This window comes from Myodes glareolus, chromosome 20 (assembly GCF_982192425.1).
Source record: "Myodes glareolus chromosome 20, mMyoGla1.1, whole genome shotgun sequence".
Lineage (NCBI taxonomy): Eukaryota > Metazoa > Chordata > Mammalia > Rodentia > Cricetidae > Myodes > Myodes glareolus.
Window position 1 is genome coordinate 4,885,295 of NC_142045.1, and position 22,324 is coordinate 4,907,618.

General features: G+C 42.2%; 1 protein-coding gene, 1 long non-coding RNA gene and 1 pseudogene across 6 annotated transcripts in view; 2 read left to right on the top strand and 1 right to left on the bottom strand.

The window, feature by feature from the left end:
* The window catches only part of Lrba (LPS responsive beige-like anchor protein), a 504,118-nt gene extending 495,982 nt beyond the window's left edge, over window positions 1-8,136 (bottom strand). For 4 of the 5 annotated variants that reach the window (XM_048424835.3, XM_048424834.3, XM_048424833.3 and 1 more), the window contains exons 1-2: window positions 7,671-7,807; window positions 6,932-7,370 (exon numbers count right to left, since the gene is read on the bottom strand). In XM_048424835.3, coding sequence (XP_048280792.1) covers window positions 6,932-7,147 — 216 coding nt within the window. In that variant the 5' untranslated portion in view covers window positions 7,148-7,370; window positions 7,671-7,807. Of the gene's footprint in view, window positions 1-6,931; window positions 7,371-7,670; window positions 7,808-7,926 lie in introns of those variants that run through there. The other variant, XM_048424832.3, reaches the window with a different exon arrangement.
* Window positions 7,713-8,961, top strand: LOC146890122 (uncharacterized). Its single transcript, XR_014999395.2, has 2 exons — window positions 7,713-7,850; window positions 8,491-8,961. It is a non-coding gene; the product is annotated as an uncharacterized LOC146890122 (long non-coding RNA).
* A 9,549-nt stretch (window positions 8,962-18,510) lies between these two features.
* Window positions 18,511-19,196, top strand: LOC148118766 (large ribosomal subunit protein uL13 pseudogene; annotated as a pseudogene).
* The last annotated feature ends 3,128 nt before the right edge of the window (window positions 19,197-22,324 follow it).

Genomic DNA, 22,324 nt, shown 5'->3' on the forward strand with positions numbered 1-22,324 from the left:
CCACCACCGCCCAGCTCACTATTCTTCAATTAAATATCATTGAGTATCTTTAAATGAAAAGAAATCTTAAACTCTGCAGCAAGTTCTTGAAATATGCCAAAATAGTAATTGTTCTGCATTCAATGTCTGATAAGTAAACACATGAATGAAAACAAAAGAAAATGGCTTTAAATTGCAGCACGAGAAAAGTACAGATGGAGAAGCTAGTGTACTATTCATAAAGAATTTAACCAAGAATTGGTATAAAAACAGACAGGAGGACCAATGGAACCGAACCGAAGACCCAGATGTTAATCCACACACTTTCAAACACCTGATTTTTGACAATGAAGCAAAAAATATCAAACAGAAAAAAGAAAGCATATTTAACAAATGGTGCTGGCATAACTGGATATCAACACGTAGAAGAATGAAAATAGATCCATATCTATCACCATGCACAAAACTCAAGTCCAAATGGATCAAAGACCTCAACATAAAGTCAGCCACATTGAACCTCATAGAAGAGAAAGTGGGAAGTACACTTGAACACATTGGCACTGGAGATCACTTCCTAAATATAACCCCAGTAGCACTGACACTGAGAGAAACAATTAATAAATGGGACCTCCTGAAACTGAAAAGCTTCTGTAAAGCAAAGGACACGGTCAATAAGACAAAACGACAGCCTACAGAATGGGAAAAGATCTTCACCAACCCCACATCAGACAGAAGTCTGATCTCCAAAATATACAAAGAACTCAGGAAATTGGTCGTCAAATGAACAAATAATACAATTATTAATAACAATTATTAATTATTAATAATAAAAATGGAGTACAGACCTATACAGAAAACTCTCAACAGAGGAATCTAAAATGGCTGAAAGACACTTAAGAAAATGTTCAACATCCTTAGTCATCAGAGAAATGCAAATCAAAACAACTCTGAGATTCCATTTTATACCTTTAAGAACGGCCAAGATCAAAAGCACTGATCACAGCTTATGCTGGAGAGGTTGTGGGAAAAAGAGAACACTTCTGCATTGCTGGTGGGAATGCAAGTTGGTACAACCCCTTTGGATGTCAATGTGGTGATTTCTCAGAAAATTAGGAAACAACCTTCTTTAAGACCCAGTAATACCACTTTTGGGTATATATCCAAAGGATGCTCAATCGTGCCACAAGGACATTTGCTCAACTATGTTCATAGCAGCATTGTTTGTCATAGCCAGAACCTGGAAACAACCTAAATGCCCCTTGACCGAAGAATGGATAAGGAAAATATGGTACATTTACACAATGGAGTACTACACAGCAGAAAAAAAATGATGACACCTTGAAATTTGCAGACAAATGGATGGAGCTAGAAAACATCATTTTGAGTGAGTTAACCTAGACCCAGAAAGATAATTATCATATATACTCACTCATAAGTGGTTTTTAAACATAAAGCAAAGAAAACCAGCCTACAAACCACAATCCCAGAGAACCTAGACAACAATGAGGACTCTATGAGAGACATGCATGGATCTAATCTACATGGGAAGTAGAAAAAGACAAGATCTCCTGAGTAAATTGGGAGCATGGGAACCTTGGGAGAGGGTTTAAGGGGACGGGAGAGGCGGGGGGGAGCAGAGAAAAATGTAGAGCTCAATAAGAATCAGTAAAAAAAAAAAAATTACCTGAGAAACAGATTTGCAAAAGAAATGACAAGAGATAGTAACTTTCTTCTTGTTTTAAAAGATTTTTTTTTTTTTTGCGTGTGTGTGTATGTGTGTGTGTATAGTTTTTCAAGACAGGATCTCGCTGTAGCTTTGGAACCTGTCCTGGAACTAGCTCTTGTAGACCAGGATGGCCTCGAAAGAGATCCGCCTGCCTCTTCCTCCCGAGTGCTGGTATTAAGAGTGTGCACCACCACCACCTGGACTTTTTAAAGGATTTTTTTTTATTATTTACTTAACTTTATTTTATGTGCATTGGTGTGAAGGTGTCAGATCTCCTAGAAGTAAATTTACAGACAATTGTGAGCTCTATGTGGGTGCCTGGAATTGAGGCTGGGTCCTCTGGAAGAGCAGCCAGTGCTCTTAACCACTGAGCCAAGATTGTAACTTTCAAAGGAATTTATAACAAGCTACAAGAGCAAAGCTGGGAGACAACATGTTATGGAGCCAGATGTCTGGAGTTGTATAGCCCTACCTCTTACTATCTGGACAACTCTGGCAAGACAAGTTGTTTTTTAACATTAGAAACTTATTTTTTAAAGTGACAAATATTTAATTAGTTTTTTAAAAAGTTTGTAGAACATGTTTTTAGTTGGGTGCACTGGTCTGTGCCTTTAGTCCTAGCTACAGGAGAGGCTGGAATAGAAAGATCGCTTTGAATTCTGAAGCACAAGGCTAACATAGAGACCTCATCTCCCAAAACAGAGACGAAAGAACACACACACACACACACACACACACACACACACACACTCCCACTTTAGTAACAATATGCCTAAAAAGTGGAAAAAGCTATGATCCCTGTAGTGGCAGGTTTTATGTCAACTTAACACAAGCTAGAGTCATGCGAGAGGAAGGAAGCTCAGTTAAGAAAATGCCTCCATATGAGCAGGCTGTAGGCAAGTCTGTAGGACATTTTCTTATAGAGGGTACAGACCACTGTGAGTGGTGCTATCCCTGGGATGTTGGCCCTGGATCATATAGGAAAGCAGGCTGAGCAAGTCATGGTGAGCAAGCCAGTAAGCAGCACCCCTCCACGGCCTCTGCATCAGTTTCTGCCTCCAGGTTCCTGCCCTGTTTCAGTTTGTGTCCTGACTTCCTTTGATGATGAACAGTGGTATGGAGCCAAATAAAACACTGCCTCCCCAACTTGCTTTTGGTCATGGTGTTTCATCACACCAATAGTAACCGAACTACATAAAAAGTTAAGTTTATATTTATTAATGAAAACTCCACTGAAGACTAATTCTCTCTCTCTCTCTTTCTTTCTCTCTCTCTCTCTCTCTCACTCACTCTCTGTGTGTGTGTGTGTGTGTGTGTGTGTGTGTGTGTGTGTGTGTGTGTGTGTTTCTTCTGAGACAGGGTTTCTCTGTGTAGCCTTGGCTGTCCTGGAACTTACTCTGGAGACCTGGCAGGCCTCAAACTCACAGAGATCTGCCTGCCTCTGCCTCCCAAGTGCTGGGATTAAAGGCGTGTGCCACCACTGCTGGGTTGAGACTCATTACAGATGAAGGTTCACAGGGCTTACATTGCTTCAATTCCATGACTTACATGTGTTGTATACTCCCAGGTGAGCTGCCATGGGAGTATACAGCACACATGTCTCATGTTCTGTTGTTTGCTTCCAACTTTTCCCATTTTGGAAGTTTAAATTCAATGTACTGTTTAAAAGTTAGGGTGCTAGAGAGATATCTCAGTGGTTAAGAGCACTGACTCCTCTTCCAGAAAACCCAGGTTGAATTCCCAGCACTCACAAGGCATTAACAGACCTGAGAAAGTTCCTCCTCCTTCTCTGTAACTCCACCTGCAAGACATCCGAAACCCTCACACAGACATACATACAGGCAGAACACTGATAAAATAGAGAGAGAGAAAGAGAGAGAGAGAGAGAGAGAGAGAGAGAGAGAGATTAGTTATCAAGTATAGTCGTACACACTTATAATCCCAGGAGGCAGGAGGCAGGAGGCAGAAGCAAGAGGATTCCAATAAGTTTTAAGCCTGTCTTGTCTACATAGAAAGTTTCAAGCCAGTCTGCTCTACAAAGGCCAGGAAGGAATACATAATGAGGAAGGGAGATAGGGAAGGAGGAAGGAAGGGAGAAAGAAAGTTAGTTGAGATTGGAGGTGATGTCTTTATCAGCAATGTGCTGGCATGAGAATCAGTCTTCAACACCAACATGGAAGGCATGTACCTCTAACCCCAGTGCTAGGAAGGCAGAGACACCATCCTTGAATTCCTGCTGAATCTATCAGTTCCATATTCAGTGACAGATCTGCTGTCTCAAATAAAATAAATAAATGATAGATAGATAGATAAAAATTAAAATTTAAAAAAAAGCCAAGTGGTAGCACACACCATTGATCCGAATACTTGGGAGGCAGAGGCAGGTGGATCTCTGAATCTCCCAGTTGGAGGTCAGCCTAGTCTCCAGACCAAGTTCCAGGACAGTCAGAACGACATAATGAAACTCTGTCTGGGGGCGGTGGGGAGGGGAGGGAGCAGGGACCAGGCAGATGGCTCAACTGATAAAAGTACTTGCTGACAGTCTGATTTCGATCCCTAGAATCCACAAAAAGACAGATGCTCTGTCTCACAGCGTAATCCCAACACTCCTTCAGTGAGGGAGGAGACAGAAACAGGAGAATCAGCCCAAAGTACATAGAGCAGCACAAATACGGAGAGAAGACACTCTCTTCTCACCAAGATGGAAGGAGAGAACCAACACCCCAAATCTGCCCTCTGACCTCCACACCCATGCCACAGCATGCTCGCTGCCACTTACACACACACAATAATAATAAATAAAATATTTTAAATAAATAAATAAGATGGAGAAGTAACTGAGGACACCACCAGACATCAACCTCTGGCCTACACACATACATACACCAGTACATACACACGCACAAAAAAGAAAAGAAAAAAGTTAGTAATCACCTTCCTCTACAGATTAAATGAGATGCCAATTACAGGAAGAACTAAAACAATTATGTTTAGTTTTGAGATCTTTTTAAAGCAATATCGTAGAAAGTTTTTTGAAAGTTAGATAAAAAGGAATAAAATCCATTGGTGGAGGTCTAGTCATGAATATTTATCAAGATGAATGACTGTTGTGTCCTTGAGAAAGCAATGCCTAAGTACAAAACAGCTGCTTAGAGACGAAACAACTCCACACCAATTCATGTGACAGGTACATTCCTGAAAAGACCAAGCCTAAAAATCACATTGTAGGCAATCTATTTAACTTTTCAGTATCTTGGTTTCCTCATCATTGAAAAGGCACATATGCATTAAAAGAGTTATTCAGAAAAGACTTAAATAATAAAGCCACCTGGCCCAGTGCCTGGCACAGAATAGATGGTTCCTCCTTGGAATAGAATTACAACTCACACTATATCCACAGCAATAGCAACAATGAGATGAACTAGCTGACTACCAACACTTTAGTTCCCATAATTTTCTTAGAGCCCATATTCTAATCACAAAAAGTAGTCAAAAGGAAGAAAAATCTACTCCTCTAGGCCACTCTCCCCATGCTCCTCAAAGGAGGAATGCTGAAGAAGAGGAAGTGCCATGCACTACCTACAAACCAGGAGGGACACGACCTTAAAGTCTTTATCGGGCCTATACTTCAGCAAACTATTAATACAGAGTTTACACTTTCTTTAACGATAAAAATGGAAGTGATTCCTGTCTGGCCATTCACCCCAACACAGCACACTATAAAGAACAGGTGAATCAATCTTCCTGCTAAAGAACATCGTGTTTTCACATACAAACAAGTATGGACTATACCAATTTCTGTTTATCATTCACAGTACATTAGGTTCAGAAAAAGAAACAACAGCAACAACAACAAAAAAAAAACTCAAGTTTTTTGAGGTAAAGGAATAGATGAATTTGTGTTTCATCTAGAAGCTCACTTTTGAAAGTTCCAAACACACAAAAGATCCCCAAAATGTTGAAGCTGGATGATGGATACCAAGTTAACTATGCTATTCAATTTTACATATATTTGATCATGTCCATAATATATAGTTTCAAAATGCATGTGTGAATGTGTCTGTCAGTATTTATATCTAAAGTGGCAATGCAATAATCCAGTAGAAAAATAAAATATGGTTTGAAGTTTTCATGCTTCAAAAGCAAGTGAATTTCACCACCTACTTTGTCATCCTAGACTCTGTATTGCAAATGACTGGACGAGTAAAGGCCTGATGAAGGAAATACTTAACTGCCTGAAGTAAAACAAGTCTAACCTTGCCAGTACAGAGGAAAAGAGATGGCTACTAAACAGTTATTACAACTACTGCACACTTATATTTGGTGCCACATATGATCTTCTCACACTGGTTAAATGAAAGAAAGGAAATTACTTTAAAGCCAGATTCCTTTTTGATTGTTTTAAGTTGATAAGCAGCAGAGAATTAAAGAGTCTAAAAAGGTTCCACTAACGGTAATTTCTTAGAATTGAGGAAAAAAAGAAAGTATCTCATAGCCATTAAAATGAGTCACAGTGAAAAAAAAAATGAGTCAAAGCCCACTATAGTATAATCAGCAACTTCCAATGACCAAGTGTGTTTTACTGCTACACATGAATTTACACAAACATAAAGCTCATCCTGCGGCTGCCTCGGGCCTTTTTAAAGTTGCCGTTCAATTATCACAAGATTACTTTGAACATAACCCTATATTCACTCCAAAATTTAACCTTTTCCAGTTATTTCTAAAACTAGCCAAAATTGAAAATACTAATTTGCAATGGTAGCCTTTTATTAACACTATGGACGTGAATTTTGTGTTTAGAACTAACTATGGCAAAATATAACAAGTCCAAAAAAAGTCACTTATTTAAAATGTGAAAGAGAAACGCAGGCTTAAGAACATACACTCCAAGGGGGTAAAAAATTACTGTCAAATTCTGCATTGAACACCAGACACCCCCACACACATACACACACACACACACACACACTCGGAGATAAACTTCCACATGGACACTTGCTTCCTTAGCACAAAGTGATATGTTCACTCAAAACCTGAAGTGTCAAATTTTGCATAATTCTCTTTCAACTGAAATACAAGTAATTGTTTCATTTAGGTCAAGTGGAATTTTGTGTCTCTCTGTGGAAAAAGCCATTAGTTTGAGTGAAGCACATGACCCCAGCTTCATCTTGTTCCCCAAGTCACCGAGAAAAGTATATGCTTATAAAATATTGATCTACTCACCAGGTTAAAGACAGTTTCTACAATATCCCTATTGGACACTTCTCCAACTTCCACCAATCCCGTCAGCACGGCGAATTTCATTCTGATGCCCCTGATGGGGAGCCCCGGTTTCAGGGACAACGCACCCCCTACCGTAGGGGTTTCTTCTTTCCCTCCACCTCCCCCGTCATCACCTGTTGGTGGCCGGGAAAGGGCACGATTGTCTTCACTAGCCATTACTAGCTCACAAGAAAGGACAACTCAGAGTCACTCTGGGCCAGCACTCGCTGCACTAACCGGAGGCACAACACAGGCAAACGCCAGACCAAAAGGGGTTTCTGTTCCAACTTGAGGAGAAACCCCAAAAGCAGTTGATGTGGAAAGTCCTTGGCGTCGCCCTCCTCCTCTTGGAGAATATTTGTCCAATCTCTCTCCCCGAGGCTGACAACAACGCCAAACCCTATTGGAAGATTAAACACATGTTAAATAGGCTAGGTTGGTCGTGGGATTTTTTAGGGAGGAGAGGGAAACAGTTACTGTCTGTCCAATAAGTTACTAAAGGCACCCCAGGGCCAGCCGGCCGCTCCTCCCGGGCTCCGGAGCGGCTCCGGGCGAAGGCGGGTCCTCCGGGCCGCGGGGCCGGTCCCCTCCTCCCCCAGCCCGCGCAGGTGGTGGGCGCAGGCAGGTGCACCGCGGGGAAACTGTCGCGGGGGGAAGGAGGGGACCCCCGCGACCACTGAGGCACAAAGTTCCTCCTCACCCAGAGACTCCGGCCTCGTCCTCACCCCAGCCGGGGCGCAGAGAGACGGAGGTGGCGGCGGAGATCCAGGGCAGGAAAAGGCGGGGGAAGGGGGCGGTGATTCTGCTCAGCGCTCGGCCCAGGGGGAGGAGTGGAGCACCTCGCCCCGGCACCTGAGCTCCGCTGAGGAGAGGAAGGGAGGTGTGTGTAGGGGCGGGAAGGCAGGCCGGACGCCGACAGCGGGGAGAGAAGGGGAGGGAGAGGAAGGTCAATGCACCTGGTCGCTGCCTCCAAGTTTCCCTAGTCCGCTCCCCGGGAGCCCGCGGCTGCCTAGAACTCCATGGTTTTCCTAGGCCGCCCCACCCCTGCGCTCAACCCTGCTCGAGCAACTGCTGCAGGCGCTAGCGACACCGCGACGCGTGCTGCTGCGGGGGGGCTGAGGATGCTACTGCCACGGATCGACCAGCCGAAACGCGCGGGACCGCCCCTGAGCCCACTAGAGCTGCCCCTCGCCGCCATGACAGCGCCGAGAGCTGCCCGGCCGCGGCGTGCGCGTGCGCGAGCGCGCGGGGCGGTGGGGGCGAGCGGGCGCCTAGGCGGAGGCGGCCGCGAGGCTGAGCGGGGGACGCGCGGGCGGGCGGGCCCGGGCACCGTGAGGGAGTAGGGGAGCCGAGCGCGCGCCGCCGGGAGGCGGGCACGCGGGCGGGCGGGCGGGAGCGCGCCTCAGGAGCGCGCCGCGCAGGTAGGGCGGCCGCTTGCTAAGGTGGCGGCTTCTCCCGCGCTCCCTCGCCCAGACCTTGCTTCGTGGAGCGCAGAGGCAAGTGTTGTCACTCTACGGCAGGTCCCTGGGTGCCGGGGGAACCCGCCCCACGTTGCCAAGGTGTCCTCTTGTTGGACTTGGAGGATGCACCTGAGAGCCGTTGAGCTGGCGGCGCTGGAGCCTCCCGGGAACCGTCCCCACCCTTGGCTGCGCTCAGCTGCTGCTCGCCCGCCGCGCTGGCGGTGGCTGGGAAAGATTTCCCACAGGGATGCCCCGGCAGCTGCCAACGCTCCGAGGGGAGGGACAGCGACAGCGAATCCGAGGGGAGGATGCCTTGCCTCGCAGCTGCCGCCCCAGCAAAGCTCTCCCACATTCTAAGGAGAAGAGGATTCATTCCTGAGACAGCTGCTCAGAGCAATGGAGGCAGGATTCACTGGGCCCTGAAACTGGAAAAGGGAGATTGCCGTACAGTTTTCCAGTGTGAAAGTTTGCCTTATTCTCTGATTGCTTTAAATAGAAAAGAAAAAAAAAAAAGAGGGTTTGAAGCCAGTACCCATTGTCATAGTCTAATACTGTCATTCTCTTCTAACGACAAAACAGTTCTCCTAGTACATTAGTTTAAAAAAAAAAAAGCATAGGGGGAAGTAGTTTTTCAACCTATTAGTATTCTCTTAGATAAGACTTTAAAGTACATGTTTATAATACTCCCAGGTTCCTAAAATGAAAGCGAAGCAAAAGACCGTACCAAGTAAAAGGAAGTACTTTGAAGGAATCCAAAAAACTTAGGTTGGTTTGAGAAAGGGAATAGTTTACTGGAAAAAGAAGTTGTTTGAAATACAACTCCTTGAAAAGTCGCCCGCATTTTAACTCCCGCATGAATATTTGAGAGAAACAACATCAGAAAAGATTCTAGCAAAGAATTGTCTTTAGTATTACACCTTTTTTAAATACTCAAAAAAAAGTCCTTTTTAAATGGAATTCAGTTGCCTCAAAAAGTGGATTTACAAATTCCAAAGATGAGGCAGACACTTTTCTGATTTCATGCATTGCTGATTTGTAAACTTTCAGGGTTAGAGGTAACATCGGTGGCCTCCTGATGCTGAAATCCCTGAGAAACAGAAAAGCCTCAGACCTCAGTGAGTCTGACATAAGGCAGGGAAGTATCCCTGCAGGATGGAGAGAACTTCCACTTGCCCTTTCAAACATCTCTATCTTGAACGGGGGAGGTATGGCTAACCTACCAGAATCCTCTGGTAAGATTTTGCTTCCTGGAATTTGGGCACGTAGTTTAAATTAATATTCCTGGCTTATAGGGACTAATAATTTGATGGACAAATGCATTCCAATAAAAGAAGCAGATGGCAAGAATGAAAATACCCACATCAGTGTGGTCATGGATGTGGGGTAAGGGTTGTGTCTCCTGCATTTTGGAGATTTTTGGTAATGCTCTTTTGCCTGCGAAATAAAAGTAGATATAAGACAGCTAGCTAATTATTTTAAAACAAATTGTATTGTATGCTTTTTAAATCATTCCCCAGCTTTATTTTTCCACCTCCTGCTTTTCTTTGGTGGTTCATTGCAGAAAGAAGCATAATAAAAGCAGAAGCGGAAACTTTGGGCTAGCCCAGCCCTGGTTAAAGTGCAATCACAGTAGATTGCCGTTTAGATGTACAATATATTGAAGGATGTTTGGGGCTAAACTTTCTGCCCATTAATTCATAAGCTCCTTAAGATAATGTACATTGTAAATACTCCATGTATACTATACTACATGAATTGAATCAAACACTGAAGTTACTTGCTTTAATTTGTCAGGTTTGAAAGCTCTTGCTTCCATTTGAAGTGAGGAAAATTCTGTTATAAATGGATATTTTGATATGAAAAAGTTTTATCAGTTACATCTTTGACATTACTCCTGGAAGTCTGACCAATCAAAAGCCTTCACATGCACTATCAGTAGCTAAGTCTATGGTGCCTTTTGAGCTGTATCATAAACACAAGGGAAGAATGGGGAGGAGAGAAAATAGGAGAATAAGGAAAAAGACAAAAGAGGAAAATGGGGTGGGGAATAAAACTTCCCCTCTGGAAAGCCACGTTCTAGTTTCTTATTGCCATCTAATTTGTGTCTGTCTAATATTAACATCTTGGAATTAAGTCCAAAGTTTTTTTTTTTTATAATCTTCCTTATCTTAAGCATACATTGAAGCTATAGCAGAAAACAGAGAGAGAGAGAAGTTGGGTGCTCTGGTTAGCCTATAATTCCAGCTAAGGGCTGATGATCTCAAATTCAAGGCCTACCTGGACAAATTAATAAAATCTTATCTCATAAAAAAAAAGTTTATAAAGAGTTGGAGGGGCTGGTGAACTGACTCAGAAGTTAAGAGCACTTATTAGGGCTGGGATTCAGTTCCCAGCACCCACATGGTGACTCACAAACACCTGTAACTCTAATCCCAAGACATCTGACACCTTCTACGCTCTGTGGGCACAAGCATGCATGTGATATATGTACGTACATTCTGGTTAATACACATAAGATAATATTTATTTTTTAAAAAAAAGTTAGGAATATATGTAGATGTAGCTCAGCGGTAAAGAATGCTTGCCTAGGTCCTGGATTCAGCTTCCAGTGAAGAAGGGGGAGGGGAGGGAAAACTCAGAACAGGAAGCTCTCTGCATAACTCAGAAGCACTCAAGCAAAAAAAATGTAATTGCATACTGAAATCAAGATTATTGATCTGTGAACTCTTACCTACAAACAAAGAAAAATGAGAAAAGAGATGGGATCAGAAAAACATTCCACTCAATTGTAACTTCGTGGCACTTTGTAAACATATAGGTTAAATGATAACTTATAAGGAAAGCGCAACCCATATGATTGGCAATGTTCCTGTGTATACCTCTGGATTTTGAACTTTAACTGTTGTTTAGCATAACTTTGGAAAGCATAGGGGCCTGGAAAGGTGGCTCAGTGGTTAAGAGCACTGGCTGCTCTTCCAGAGGCCCTGAGTTCAATTCCCAGCACCCACATGGCGGCTACAACCACCTATAATAGGATCTGATGCCCTCTCTGGCATGTAGAACACACATACATAAAACACAAATAAATTTTTAAAAATTTTTTTAAAGAAAGGAAAGCATCGGCTGAAAATTCATGTTTCTAAGTTGCTTCCTCTTATGAGAAAGTCAAATATTTTTTAGATTGTTTCTTAAATTTTTTGAGACTTTCATGAGTACTGTGTTTATATTTCCACACCCCTCCATTCCTTCCAACTCTTCCCATGCCTCCCTCTCACTCCCTCTCAAATTTATGACCTTTTGGTCTTTAATAATTGCTGTGCATGAGGATTGCTGAGTCTGTTTAGTGTTGTTATTGGTAACCAAGAACAGGAGAATCATTTCTCTCCAGGCCTGAGCCCCTGGCACGTTATACAAACACTACTTTTATTATTAAATAAAACTTCACAAGTTAGTAGCCCTCATTACTGACTTTTTTGTCTGGTTGTTAAGTTCTGGAGACTCTTTTGCTGTGAAGCCCAAACTGGCCTGGAACTTACTGTATAGCCCAGGCTGGTCTCAAACTTGCTGCAGTCCTACATCAGCCTCTCGGGCACAGAGATTAAAGCTTGTGCTGCCACGCCTGACTCCCGTTTTATTCTTAAGTGTTGTGTAAGTAGGTAACTCATACATGTTGTTCCTTCTTGATAGTACCTTTAGACTGCAATGAAATGTTCTACTATGACACGCCACCACTAGAACACTACAACTTTTTTTCTTCAGCTTTGGGGATGGAACCCAGAGCATCTATAAACAAGAATTGTCACTGAGCTACAACCCTGTAACCACGGCAATTTCTAGGAGTGCAAAGCACTAGAGTAATTAACTGCATCAGCCAGTTATATCCAAAAACCCTTGTCCAGGTAAGATCTCTGAGAGACTAGGACTTCCTCTAAAAGGAGATTTTACTCTCCAAACAAGGAATGAACTAGCGGAGAAAGATTGCTTCTGCCGGGCACTCAGGAGATAGAGCCAAGGGATCTCTGTGAGTTCGGGGCCAGCCTGGACTACAGAGCGAGTTCCAGAACAGTTAAGGCTATTAGGCAAAGAAACCGAGTCTTGCGGGGACAGGGAGACTACTACTGCACATGGTAGCATTCTCGGAACAATCTCTCTTAGAACCCAAGCTTTTTGAAGAAGCCATGCAGAGAAGTATCAAGGCCCATCAGTCAGCATCTCTAGTTGTTACCTTCCATGTAAGAAAGTCCATCTTGAATGTTGCAGTCTTAGCCCTGAGAAGACTACAGTCCCGGCCAGCATGTGTCAGAATTCATACAGAACCTATTGACTCACACAGAATTTGTGAAAGATATTAGACGAGTATGATTTAAGCAACTGGGTCTTGAGTTGTTTGTCATCAAGACAGAAAACCAAACATCAGGTAAAACAAATCCTCAAGTTTAGAGTTACCCTCTCTTTGTCCAAAGAGAAAACCTTCAAATACTGCAGGCTGGTCACAGCTATGTTGCAATTCATATTCCCTGTAACTGACCCTGCAGATTGCAGATGGTGTTATCAATATGTCTAGTCAGAGACCAAAAGAAAGATGATTTGTATGGAACAGGGTTATAAGGTGGAGGAATTTGGCAGTAGGATCTCCTTTCTTGCTAAATGAGAACTGGGCTTGGTTTTATTAAAGAAAACACCTATTTCCTTACAGGTACTCCGAATTATTTTCTCTACAGAGTAAATATGTGCTCAGATACACATAATGGAAATGAAGATAGTACTGAGCAAATGGAAAGTATCCATGCTAAGCTACTGCAGATGCACATTGGTTCACAGCCATCAGCATTAGCCTTTGCTCTTTAGAATGTATCCTATAAGGGAATGGAGGGAGAGATGTAGTAGTAGTGTAGTTTACTTTAATAACAGAATGCTGTTTTAGTATGTGTGAGGACCTAGGTCCAGTCTCTAGTAACACACACACAGAGGTGAGCCTGGGACAGCAAGTTGTTTATGACTGAACCTGGAATGATAAGTTAAGCTACAGAGATAGGGCAGACTGTGATAAACTTGGTTAAGGACCAGATTCCATCCTGAGGACAATCATCTATCTTCCTTGAAAAGATCTGAGCAATAAAGGAACAGAATTGTACTAGCCTCCGCTAGGAGCTTTTGACTTCCACTGCATATTTTGGTGGAGTTAGGCACTGTATGTTGTTGGTGGACTGCAGTTTCAGACTGCTTTATGATTTTTACAAAGTACTAACATGTGGAGTTGGGTGATACATTTTAAGGCTTTTCCTCGGGAAGTTGAGAAAATGAAGATAAACTGTCAATGTCATCGCTTCATAAATACATGCCACAATATCTTTAATAAGGAATCTGGAAACACGGATATCATTTAGCAGTAACCGTATGCCTAAAACATATATGCTATTACTGTGTGCTGCACGTAGTTCTGGAAGAGTGATAAGGCATGAATATATTCTCATCTTTGTCATATGAGCAGCTAGCCTCAATTATAGAAGATGCATCTTGAGTTGTTACAGCCTATTTCAGTGGGTCTCAGTGATCGGTAGGTCTTTAGGGTCACCTGGAACCTTTATTTTATACATCCCAGTGCCTAGAGTCATTAAATCAGAATCATGAGTAAGATCCAGACATCAAGATTTTATTACAGTTCCCTGGACAATTATTTTGTTTGTTTGTTTTTTCTTTTAGTTTTATTTGCTTTTTTGTTTTATTTGAGACAGGGCCTCACAATGTAGCATGGCTGGCCTGTAATTTGCTCTGTAGACAGACTGACCTTGAACACAAGGAGATGTGCCTGTCTCTGCCTCCCAAGTGCTGGGGTTATGGGCCTGGGCCACCACACTGACTCTGTCTAATTCTTACGTGAGCCAATACCCACTGAGATCATTTATTTTTTATTTGAATTCATAATGGATTCACAACAGTCCTTTGGTAACTTATATTATAATGAGTTTAATGAAACTTCTGTGGTTTGTGTATAGTGACTTTTTTGTTTTGCTTTCTTATTATTTTGTAGACTGGATCTTACTATACGGCATAAATTGGCCTCAAGGTTACCGTCTTCCAGCAGTAGCGACCCCAGTGCCAGTATTATAGTCACGGAAAAACCACTACGCCCAGTTTATGAGGATGTGTTGTTTAGCGCTTTTGTTTGTTTGTGAAGCTGAAGGCTCTATTTCCCAGGCTAGTCTTGAATTCCTGGCTTTAGTGATCCACTTGAGTAGTTGGGACAAGAAGCATGAGCCACTACTCCTAGCTGAGGTTCAAGTTATTTAAAATCCACTTGTAGGAAGATTTTACTATCACTTATTAAGATTATTAAAAATAACGTACAGTTTCCCCAGTTCTGGATGGTCTGATTTTTTTCCTAAAGACATTAGCTCTCTAAATGAAGAAGGAAAGATGAAAGTTCTGGGTAAGTCAAAGACAATACATTTGCTAGATTTCCTACTACAGACTGCACAACTGCGGTGTGAAACTTTTAAATAATTGATTTCTAAAGCAAATGTAGTTGCTGAACTAGAAATGATAATTAACATTATAGTTATAAAATTACAATTTCCAGAGTGAAGTGAGATTAATGGAACTACAGCAGGAGTGGTTGTGGAAATTGTTGTGTGCTGTAAAATTAGAAGGTCTTTGTTCCTCTGCTAAATTAAACTTTCTTTAATGGAGGTTGTCTGTCAGTAGGACTTTGTGTTTCAGCTTTTTAAAAAAGGAATTTTGCTTATGTCACTTTAATTGGATGAGAAAAAACTAATACAGAAAGTAACACTTAGCAGTACTGAGGATCTATTTCTAGTTACATGAGTCAAAACTGTAAAAGCTTGAAAGAAAAACATAATTCTATGAACTGAGGTCCTGGAAAATGAGGTAAAACTGACTTCAGTAGAAACAAGTACAGTCAGCTACCTCTAGACCATAACACACTCATCTCATTCTGCCTGTGTGTTTGCTTTACAGATGGATGAAAACAAAGAAAAGAATTTTATTTGCTTGTTTTTCAGTTTTTCCTTAGCCATTATTAGCCAAGATTAACAAGGTGAACAGAATAAGCAAACTGCTGTGTTTATTATTATTGGGCATATGTAGATGATGCGTGTGTGGGGACATGCCTGTTACATGTGTGATAGACAACAGACAATGATGTGGCACCAGTTCTTTCCGTGGGGGTTCTGGGAATTAAACTTGGGTCATTAGGCTATGTAGCAAATACTCCAAGCTGACCCCAAGCAAAAAAGATTTTTTTGTTCCTTAAGTTGTCAAATATTTGACTGCTAGGAAACAAAAATGAATTCACTTTTTAGTACTACTAAATTAATTCAGCCAATGTACATAAATCTTTTTATTTAAAATTTAAAATATTTTTTAAAAAACACATTTCTAGAGTTTTGTTCAAAATTCAGAGATAAGCATAGCTGGCTGGCTGTGTATGAAGAAGGCATGAAGATCAGTGAAGAATAAGAGCAAAATCCAGGAAAAAATAAGAATAAAAAAAATGCCAGGCATAGTGGTGCACGCCTTTAATCCCAGCACTTGGAAGGCAAAGACAGGAGAATCTTCGAGTTCTAAACCAGTCTGGTCTACATAGTGAATTTCATAACAACCAAGACTACATAAAGAGAACTTGTGTAAAATAAATGAACAAACAAAAAAGAGCAAAAGCCAGGTGCAGCCAAAGTTCCCATAGTGCCACCTACTTAAGAGCTTAGAAGTTTGAGACCAGCCTTGGCAGCATAGTAAGCTGTCCCTGTCCAAAAATAGAACTGAAGACACAGATGTACAGACAAGGTAGAAAATAAAAAGGGAAAAATTCAAATATATGCATGTATATGCAGAAGTAATGTGAGCGTAGGCCCCTTGCAAATGTCTCAGAATATACATATGCATATATATCCAACTTTTTGTCTGTGTATAAGTGTGTGTGTGTGTGTGTGTGTAGGCCAGAGGACAACGTCTGGTGTCCACCCTTGCCTTCTACCTTTTTTGAGACAGGGTGCCTCTCATTTCTGTGTACAAAGGCTAGCTGACCCATGAGCTAGCTTCTGGGGCTCCCATGTCTCCGCCTCCTATCTTTCTATAGCTTTTCTGAATTTACATTAATTATTTATTGGTGGTTTTGGGGAAGTGGTGTTTTGTTTTGTTTTGTTTTAATAGAGTTTTGCTCTATAGTGTTACCGATACATCTTACAAGAGGAACACAGGGATTACTGATATGGAAGCTCTTGTATCCAGGTTTACTTGGATCCCAGAGGTTAGAATTCAGTCTCTTGGGCAGTGCTTTACCCACTGGACATGTTCCCACCACCTCAAGGTACACTTTGATGCCATCTAGTAAGAGAACTGAGGCAGAAGGATTAAGAATTCAAGTCATCCTGACAAAATCTAGAATGAAGAAAAAAATGTACTTTGAAAATACAGTAGAACAAACTAAATCACATGATTTACTAATGTATCATGTGCAAGGGGGTGACGCTAAAGATGAAGGAAAGAGAAAAGGTGTTTTTACATGAGAGACTAAACCATAGATTAGGCTATTGTCTGTTTTAAACAATATTTGGCCATTATTATAAACTTAAAGTTGTATAATAGTTAAATAAAAACATAGGCTTTGGCACCAAACACCTCACTTAAACATGGCTTCTACAACCTACAGGACATACGCATTTGAGAAATTTTTTGTTTGTTTTTTGGATGGTTTTTGTTGTTGTTATTACTTTGTTTTCTTGAGACATGGTCTGGTCTCTCACTTGACTTGCAGCTGAGGATGACCTTGAACTCCTATTTACAAGATCTGGTTCGAGTTTCCTACCCTTGTCTCTCAAGTGTTGGGACTGCAGGCATGTGCCATCACAACTGCTCTCATGAAATTACTGAATAAGTTATGGACCTTTACATTTCTCCATCTATAAAATGCTTATACCAAGAGGGCTACAGTAAAGCTCTTAGCATGTCTGGCCATAGGTAGCCAGTGCATAATAAAAACAAACCAATTTTGTAATAAATAAAGGTTAATTATTTTTAATTTAGGGGAAAATAAGAGAACTATTTTCTGGTGAACTTGTCTGTTCAGTTTCTTGTCTACTGGTTTATTAGCATTCGTGACAGTCTTATAAAGTTGTTTGAGTTACAGATTCTCTTAGTTTCTTAAATAAAAAGAAGTCATTTTGAGTTATTTTCTATTCCTTTTTCTCCTTCCATTGTTTTTTCTTTATCTGCTGCTGCTGCTGCTGCTGTTATTTTAGAGGAGCTTGCTTGTTTTTGTTTGAGATAGGGTCTCACTAAGTAACCCTATCTGACCTGGAACTCACTATATAGACTAGTCTGGCTTTGAACTCATGTTGAATGCTAGGATTGAAGGCATGTCCACCATGTTTGTCTTCTGTTGTACTTTAAAGAGGTCACTCTTGAGATTGGGTTTCACTTCATTTATGAGCAGTCTACCGCGTAAGATGGTTAGAACTAACCAACCCCAGCACACTGGAACCAGTTTCTGCTCTGCCTGCTCAGATCACACTGCTGCCCACTTTTCTCTGCAGTCTTTTGTAGTTGAAGGAGAGAAGGCTACACAAAGTTCATGCCAGAGCTACAAAGAGGAGAGTTACCGGATTCTGTCCCACCCATCAACAAACCCATCACCCTAGACCCATGACAGAATCCTTTACCTGCTCCTAGACTACAAAATTCTCTTGATTTCCATCTCAATATATCCTTCTGTCCCTGTGCCAGCAATTATTCTGACTTCTTTGTAGTGAACTCAGCTCTCAATTATGTCCTAATGATTTTTTAATCACTGGAAATCTTTCAAGACCTATATGGGAGCTTATGAAATCAAAAGCTTGGTCAGCATTGTTTCATATGAAAATAATCAAGCTGGAAAAATGGCTCAGCACTTAAGAGAATCTCTTCTTCCAGAGGACCCGGTTCAATTCCTAGGACCCACAAGGCAGTCAACAACCAGCTCCATGGGTATATGGAACCCTCTCTGAACTTCAAGGGCAATGCATACACATGGTGCACAGACATGCATACATAGAGGCAAATGTCAACATACATAAGATAAAAAAAAGTACATCTTTTTCCCAGGCGGTTGCCGAAAATGGCGGAGGGGCAGGTTCTGGTGTTGGACGGCCGAGGCCATCTTCTGGGTCGCCTGGCTGCCATTGTGGCCAAGCAGGTACTGTTGGGCCGGAAGGTGGTCGTTGCTCGCTGTGAGGGCATCAACATTTCCGGAAATTTCTACAGAAACAAGTTGAAGTATCTGGCCTTTCTCCGGAAGCGGATGAACACCAACCCCTCCCGAGGCCCCTACCATTTCCGAGCCCCGAGCCGCATTTTTTGGCGCACTGTGCGAGGCATGATGCTGCCCCACAAGACCAAGCGAGGCCAGGCTGCCCTGGAACGCCTCAAGGTGTTGGATGGGATCCCTCCACCCTATGACAAGAAAAAGCGGATGGTGGTCCCTGCCGCCCTCAAGGTTGTGCGGCTGAAAACTACCAGGAAGTTTGCTTACCTGGGGCATCTGGCTCATGAGGTCGGGTGGAAGTACCAGGCAGTAACAGCCACTCTGGAGGAGAAACGGAAGGAAAAGGTCAAGATTCACTATCGGAAGAAGAAGCAGCTCTTGAGGCTACGGAAACAGGCAGAAAAGAACGTGGAGAAGAAAATCTGCAAGTTCACAGAGGTCCTCAAGACCAACGGACTCCTTGTGTGAGCCCAATAAAGACTATTTGTGCCTCAAAAAAAAAAAATACATCTTTAAAATTAAAAAAAAAAAATAGCAGCAGCCAAACATCTTCATCGCCTTACACGATGAACCCTCCCTAAACACTTATTCTGTGGTTAGCTGTCTGCTGTGATCTCTTTCTACTGCGTTCAGTGTGACATGAAAACTAGAGAAAATGCAGGGACTTTGTTTACACAGCCTTCATTTTTATTTACAAAATTTCTTTGTGGTCTTTGTAAAGCTCTAGTCCATTCATCCCCATTGTTGTACCTGTCAATTCAACCCTAACCATCAACCAATCAGGAAGGTCTGAAGTCACTTTCTGAAGGAAGAAGTGGGAGGGGCACCCATCAAACTGGTTTTACTGCCTCAAGACTGGTTACCCCAGTTTTAGCAAGAAAAAGAAAAAACTTACAAAATAACACCATTCTGGATTTCCCTAAACTGATATTGCATTTGGGAGTCATGAACAACTACCAATATGCTTTACTCTCTAGAAATGTATGTATTACTTTATTGTAGTAGGGGAGGTGCATGCCACAACGTGTGTGTATATCAGAGGATAGCTTGCAAGAGCCAATTCTGTCCCTCCACCATGTGCATCCCTGGGATCACATTCAGGTCATTAGGCCTTTGCAAGAGCCTTTACCACTGGCCAGTTTTTGTCTTTTTTCTTTATGTTTTCATTTGAGACAAGTTCAGGCTAGCCTTGAACTCACTATGTAGTAGAGGATGACCTTGAACTTCTGAGTGTTAAGACCACAGGAAACTGTACTGGGTGATTTTGTGTGTCAACTTGACATGAGCTATAGAGACATCAGAGAAAGGAGTCTCAGCTGAGGAAATGCCTCCCTGAGATCCAGCTGTCAGACATGTTCTCATTTTGTGGTCAATGGGGGAGGGTCCGGCCCATGGTGGGTGGTGCCATCCTAGGGCATGTCCTGGGTTCTATAAGAAGGTGAGTTGAGTAAGCCATGGGAAACAAGTTAGTAAGCAGCACTCCTTCATGACCTGTGCATCAGCTTCTGCCTCTAGGATTCTGCCTGTTTGAGTTCCTGCCCTGAGTTCCTTCAGTGATGAACAGCAATGCTGAAGTGTAAACCAAATAAACCCTTTCCTCCCAAACTTGGTTTTTGGTCATGGTATTTCCTCACAACAATAGAAACCCTAACATTTGTACAATGCTGGGGATCAAACCCACGGCCTAGCACTCTACGGAGTGAGTTATAGCCCCAGCATCTGCTCCCCCTTTTTATACTGAACTACTGACAACTTTGAAATAGTACCCTTTTTCTTGATGTTGTGTAAATATTCCATTAAGCGATTTATCTAATTTTTAAATTAGCCGACAAAGTAACAGGTACCCTTACAGTATTTTCATGCAAACTTTGCTCGGTTGATCCTTCCACCCATTCTCCATCTTCCTGCCACACTCTTACTTGCACACACTCTTCATCTCCTTAGGGCTGCTCTGTACACACAGCTTTGAAGAGGCGAATTGCTCTTCCCAGCTCCACAGATTCTACTGGACCCCTTGGGATTAAAGAGCTGCTACTCCCCAAGCTAACAGACTGTCCAGTCATGTTGACAATGGAGAAAATGAGGGAAGTAAACAGTGCTGCAGCCCGGGAGCAGTGTACCTCCTTCAGGCGAGAGCTAGTATTTAGTGGAAACAAAAGGAAGAAATATACTTATGTAAACATCCAGCCACTATTTATTTACCTGTCTGTTCATTTATCTATTTACTTACTTATGTCTGTATATATACATGTATTTATTTATGTTTTTTTAAGGCAAGGGCTTGTGTACCCAAAGCCAGCCTTAAAATGCTGATACCCCTGTTTTCACCTCCCCAGTGCTTTAATTATATAAATACATACCATTACATTTGGCTTTTTACATAGGTTCTGGGGACCAGGTCTTAATGCTTCTGAGGCAAGCACTGTATTGACTAGCTCTCTCTCTCCAGCCCCATCCAGGGTCATGTTTAGTTGCCCTTTCCTCTCGGAGTCACAGGAGCTGTTTAAACTTCTTGCCCACCTCTGCCTTATTTTGCATTGAGTTTGAACTAATTCCTTACCTAACTCTGCTCTGTACAATGCTGGGAATTCCAGGAACCTTTTTCATAGATGTGGTGTCCTTTCCATAGACGTTTGTGTCAAATGAAAGAAGTAAATGCTGACTATAGAAACTGTAGGGGTAACAACATCCCAACTGTGTTCTTTGTCACTTGAGGAGGGCTAGGAATGTAACTCAGATGGTAGACGACTATATTCTAACACACAAAGCACTAGGTTGATCTCCGACCCTGCAGAAACTGGGAATCCTGGTTCAAGTCTGAAATTCCAGCTCTTGGGTTGTGGGTTCAGAAGGATCAGAAGTTCAAGGTCATCCTCAGATACATCGCTAGTTTGAGTCCTGATTGAAAAACATGAAACCCTGTCACAAACAAACAAATATAAGAAAGGACCAGAGAAGAGAGTGTATGTGACAGTTGAATGAATTGAGGCAGGAGAACCTCAAACTCAAAAAAAGTCTGTGATATATACAACAAAACTCTCTGTATGTCCCTATTTATCATGGCACTATTCACAGTACCCACGGCATTGAACCAGCCTACACTGTAGCATGAATTCTAATTGTTCTTAATAATGAAAACCCATAGTCAGATATTAGGTCATGAAAGCTGACCCATCAGAGAAGCCGTGCAGCCAGCCACTAGGGAGACCTTGTACCTCTACCAGTGCTCAGACAGGAGTGATCCTGTCCTCAGACTGACTCCTCAGATTGCCTCAAACTGCATTCTCAGACTCTAATTGTCTCCACCAAAACTCAGACTGCATGCTCAGACTGACTCTGAGCTTCTGTCTCCTCCTGCCTTACGTTTCTCTCTCTGCCTAGCCATATCACTCCTATCTCCACCTCTCTAGTGCTGGTATTAAAGGTGTGGGATCCCAAGTGCTGGGATCACATTTGTGTGAGCTGTTTCTTTTTTAGACAGATTCAATTTTGTGCAGCCGTAGGTGGCCTTGAACTAACAGAGATCCCTCTGCCTCTGTCTCCTGAGTTTTGGGATTAAAGGTATGTGCCACCACTGTCTGACCTCTAATAGCTTAGTTCTGCACTCTGATCTTCAGACAAGCTTTATTTGTT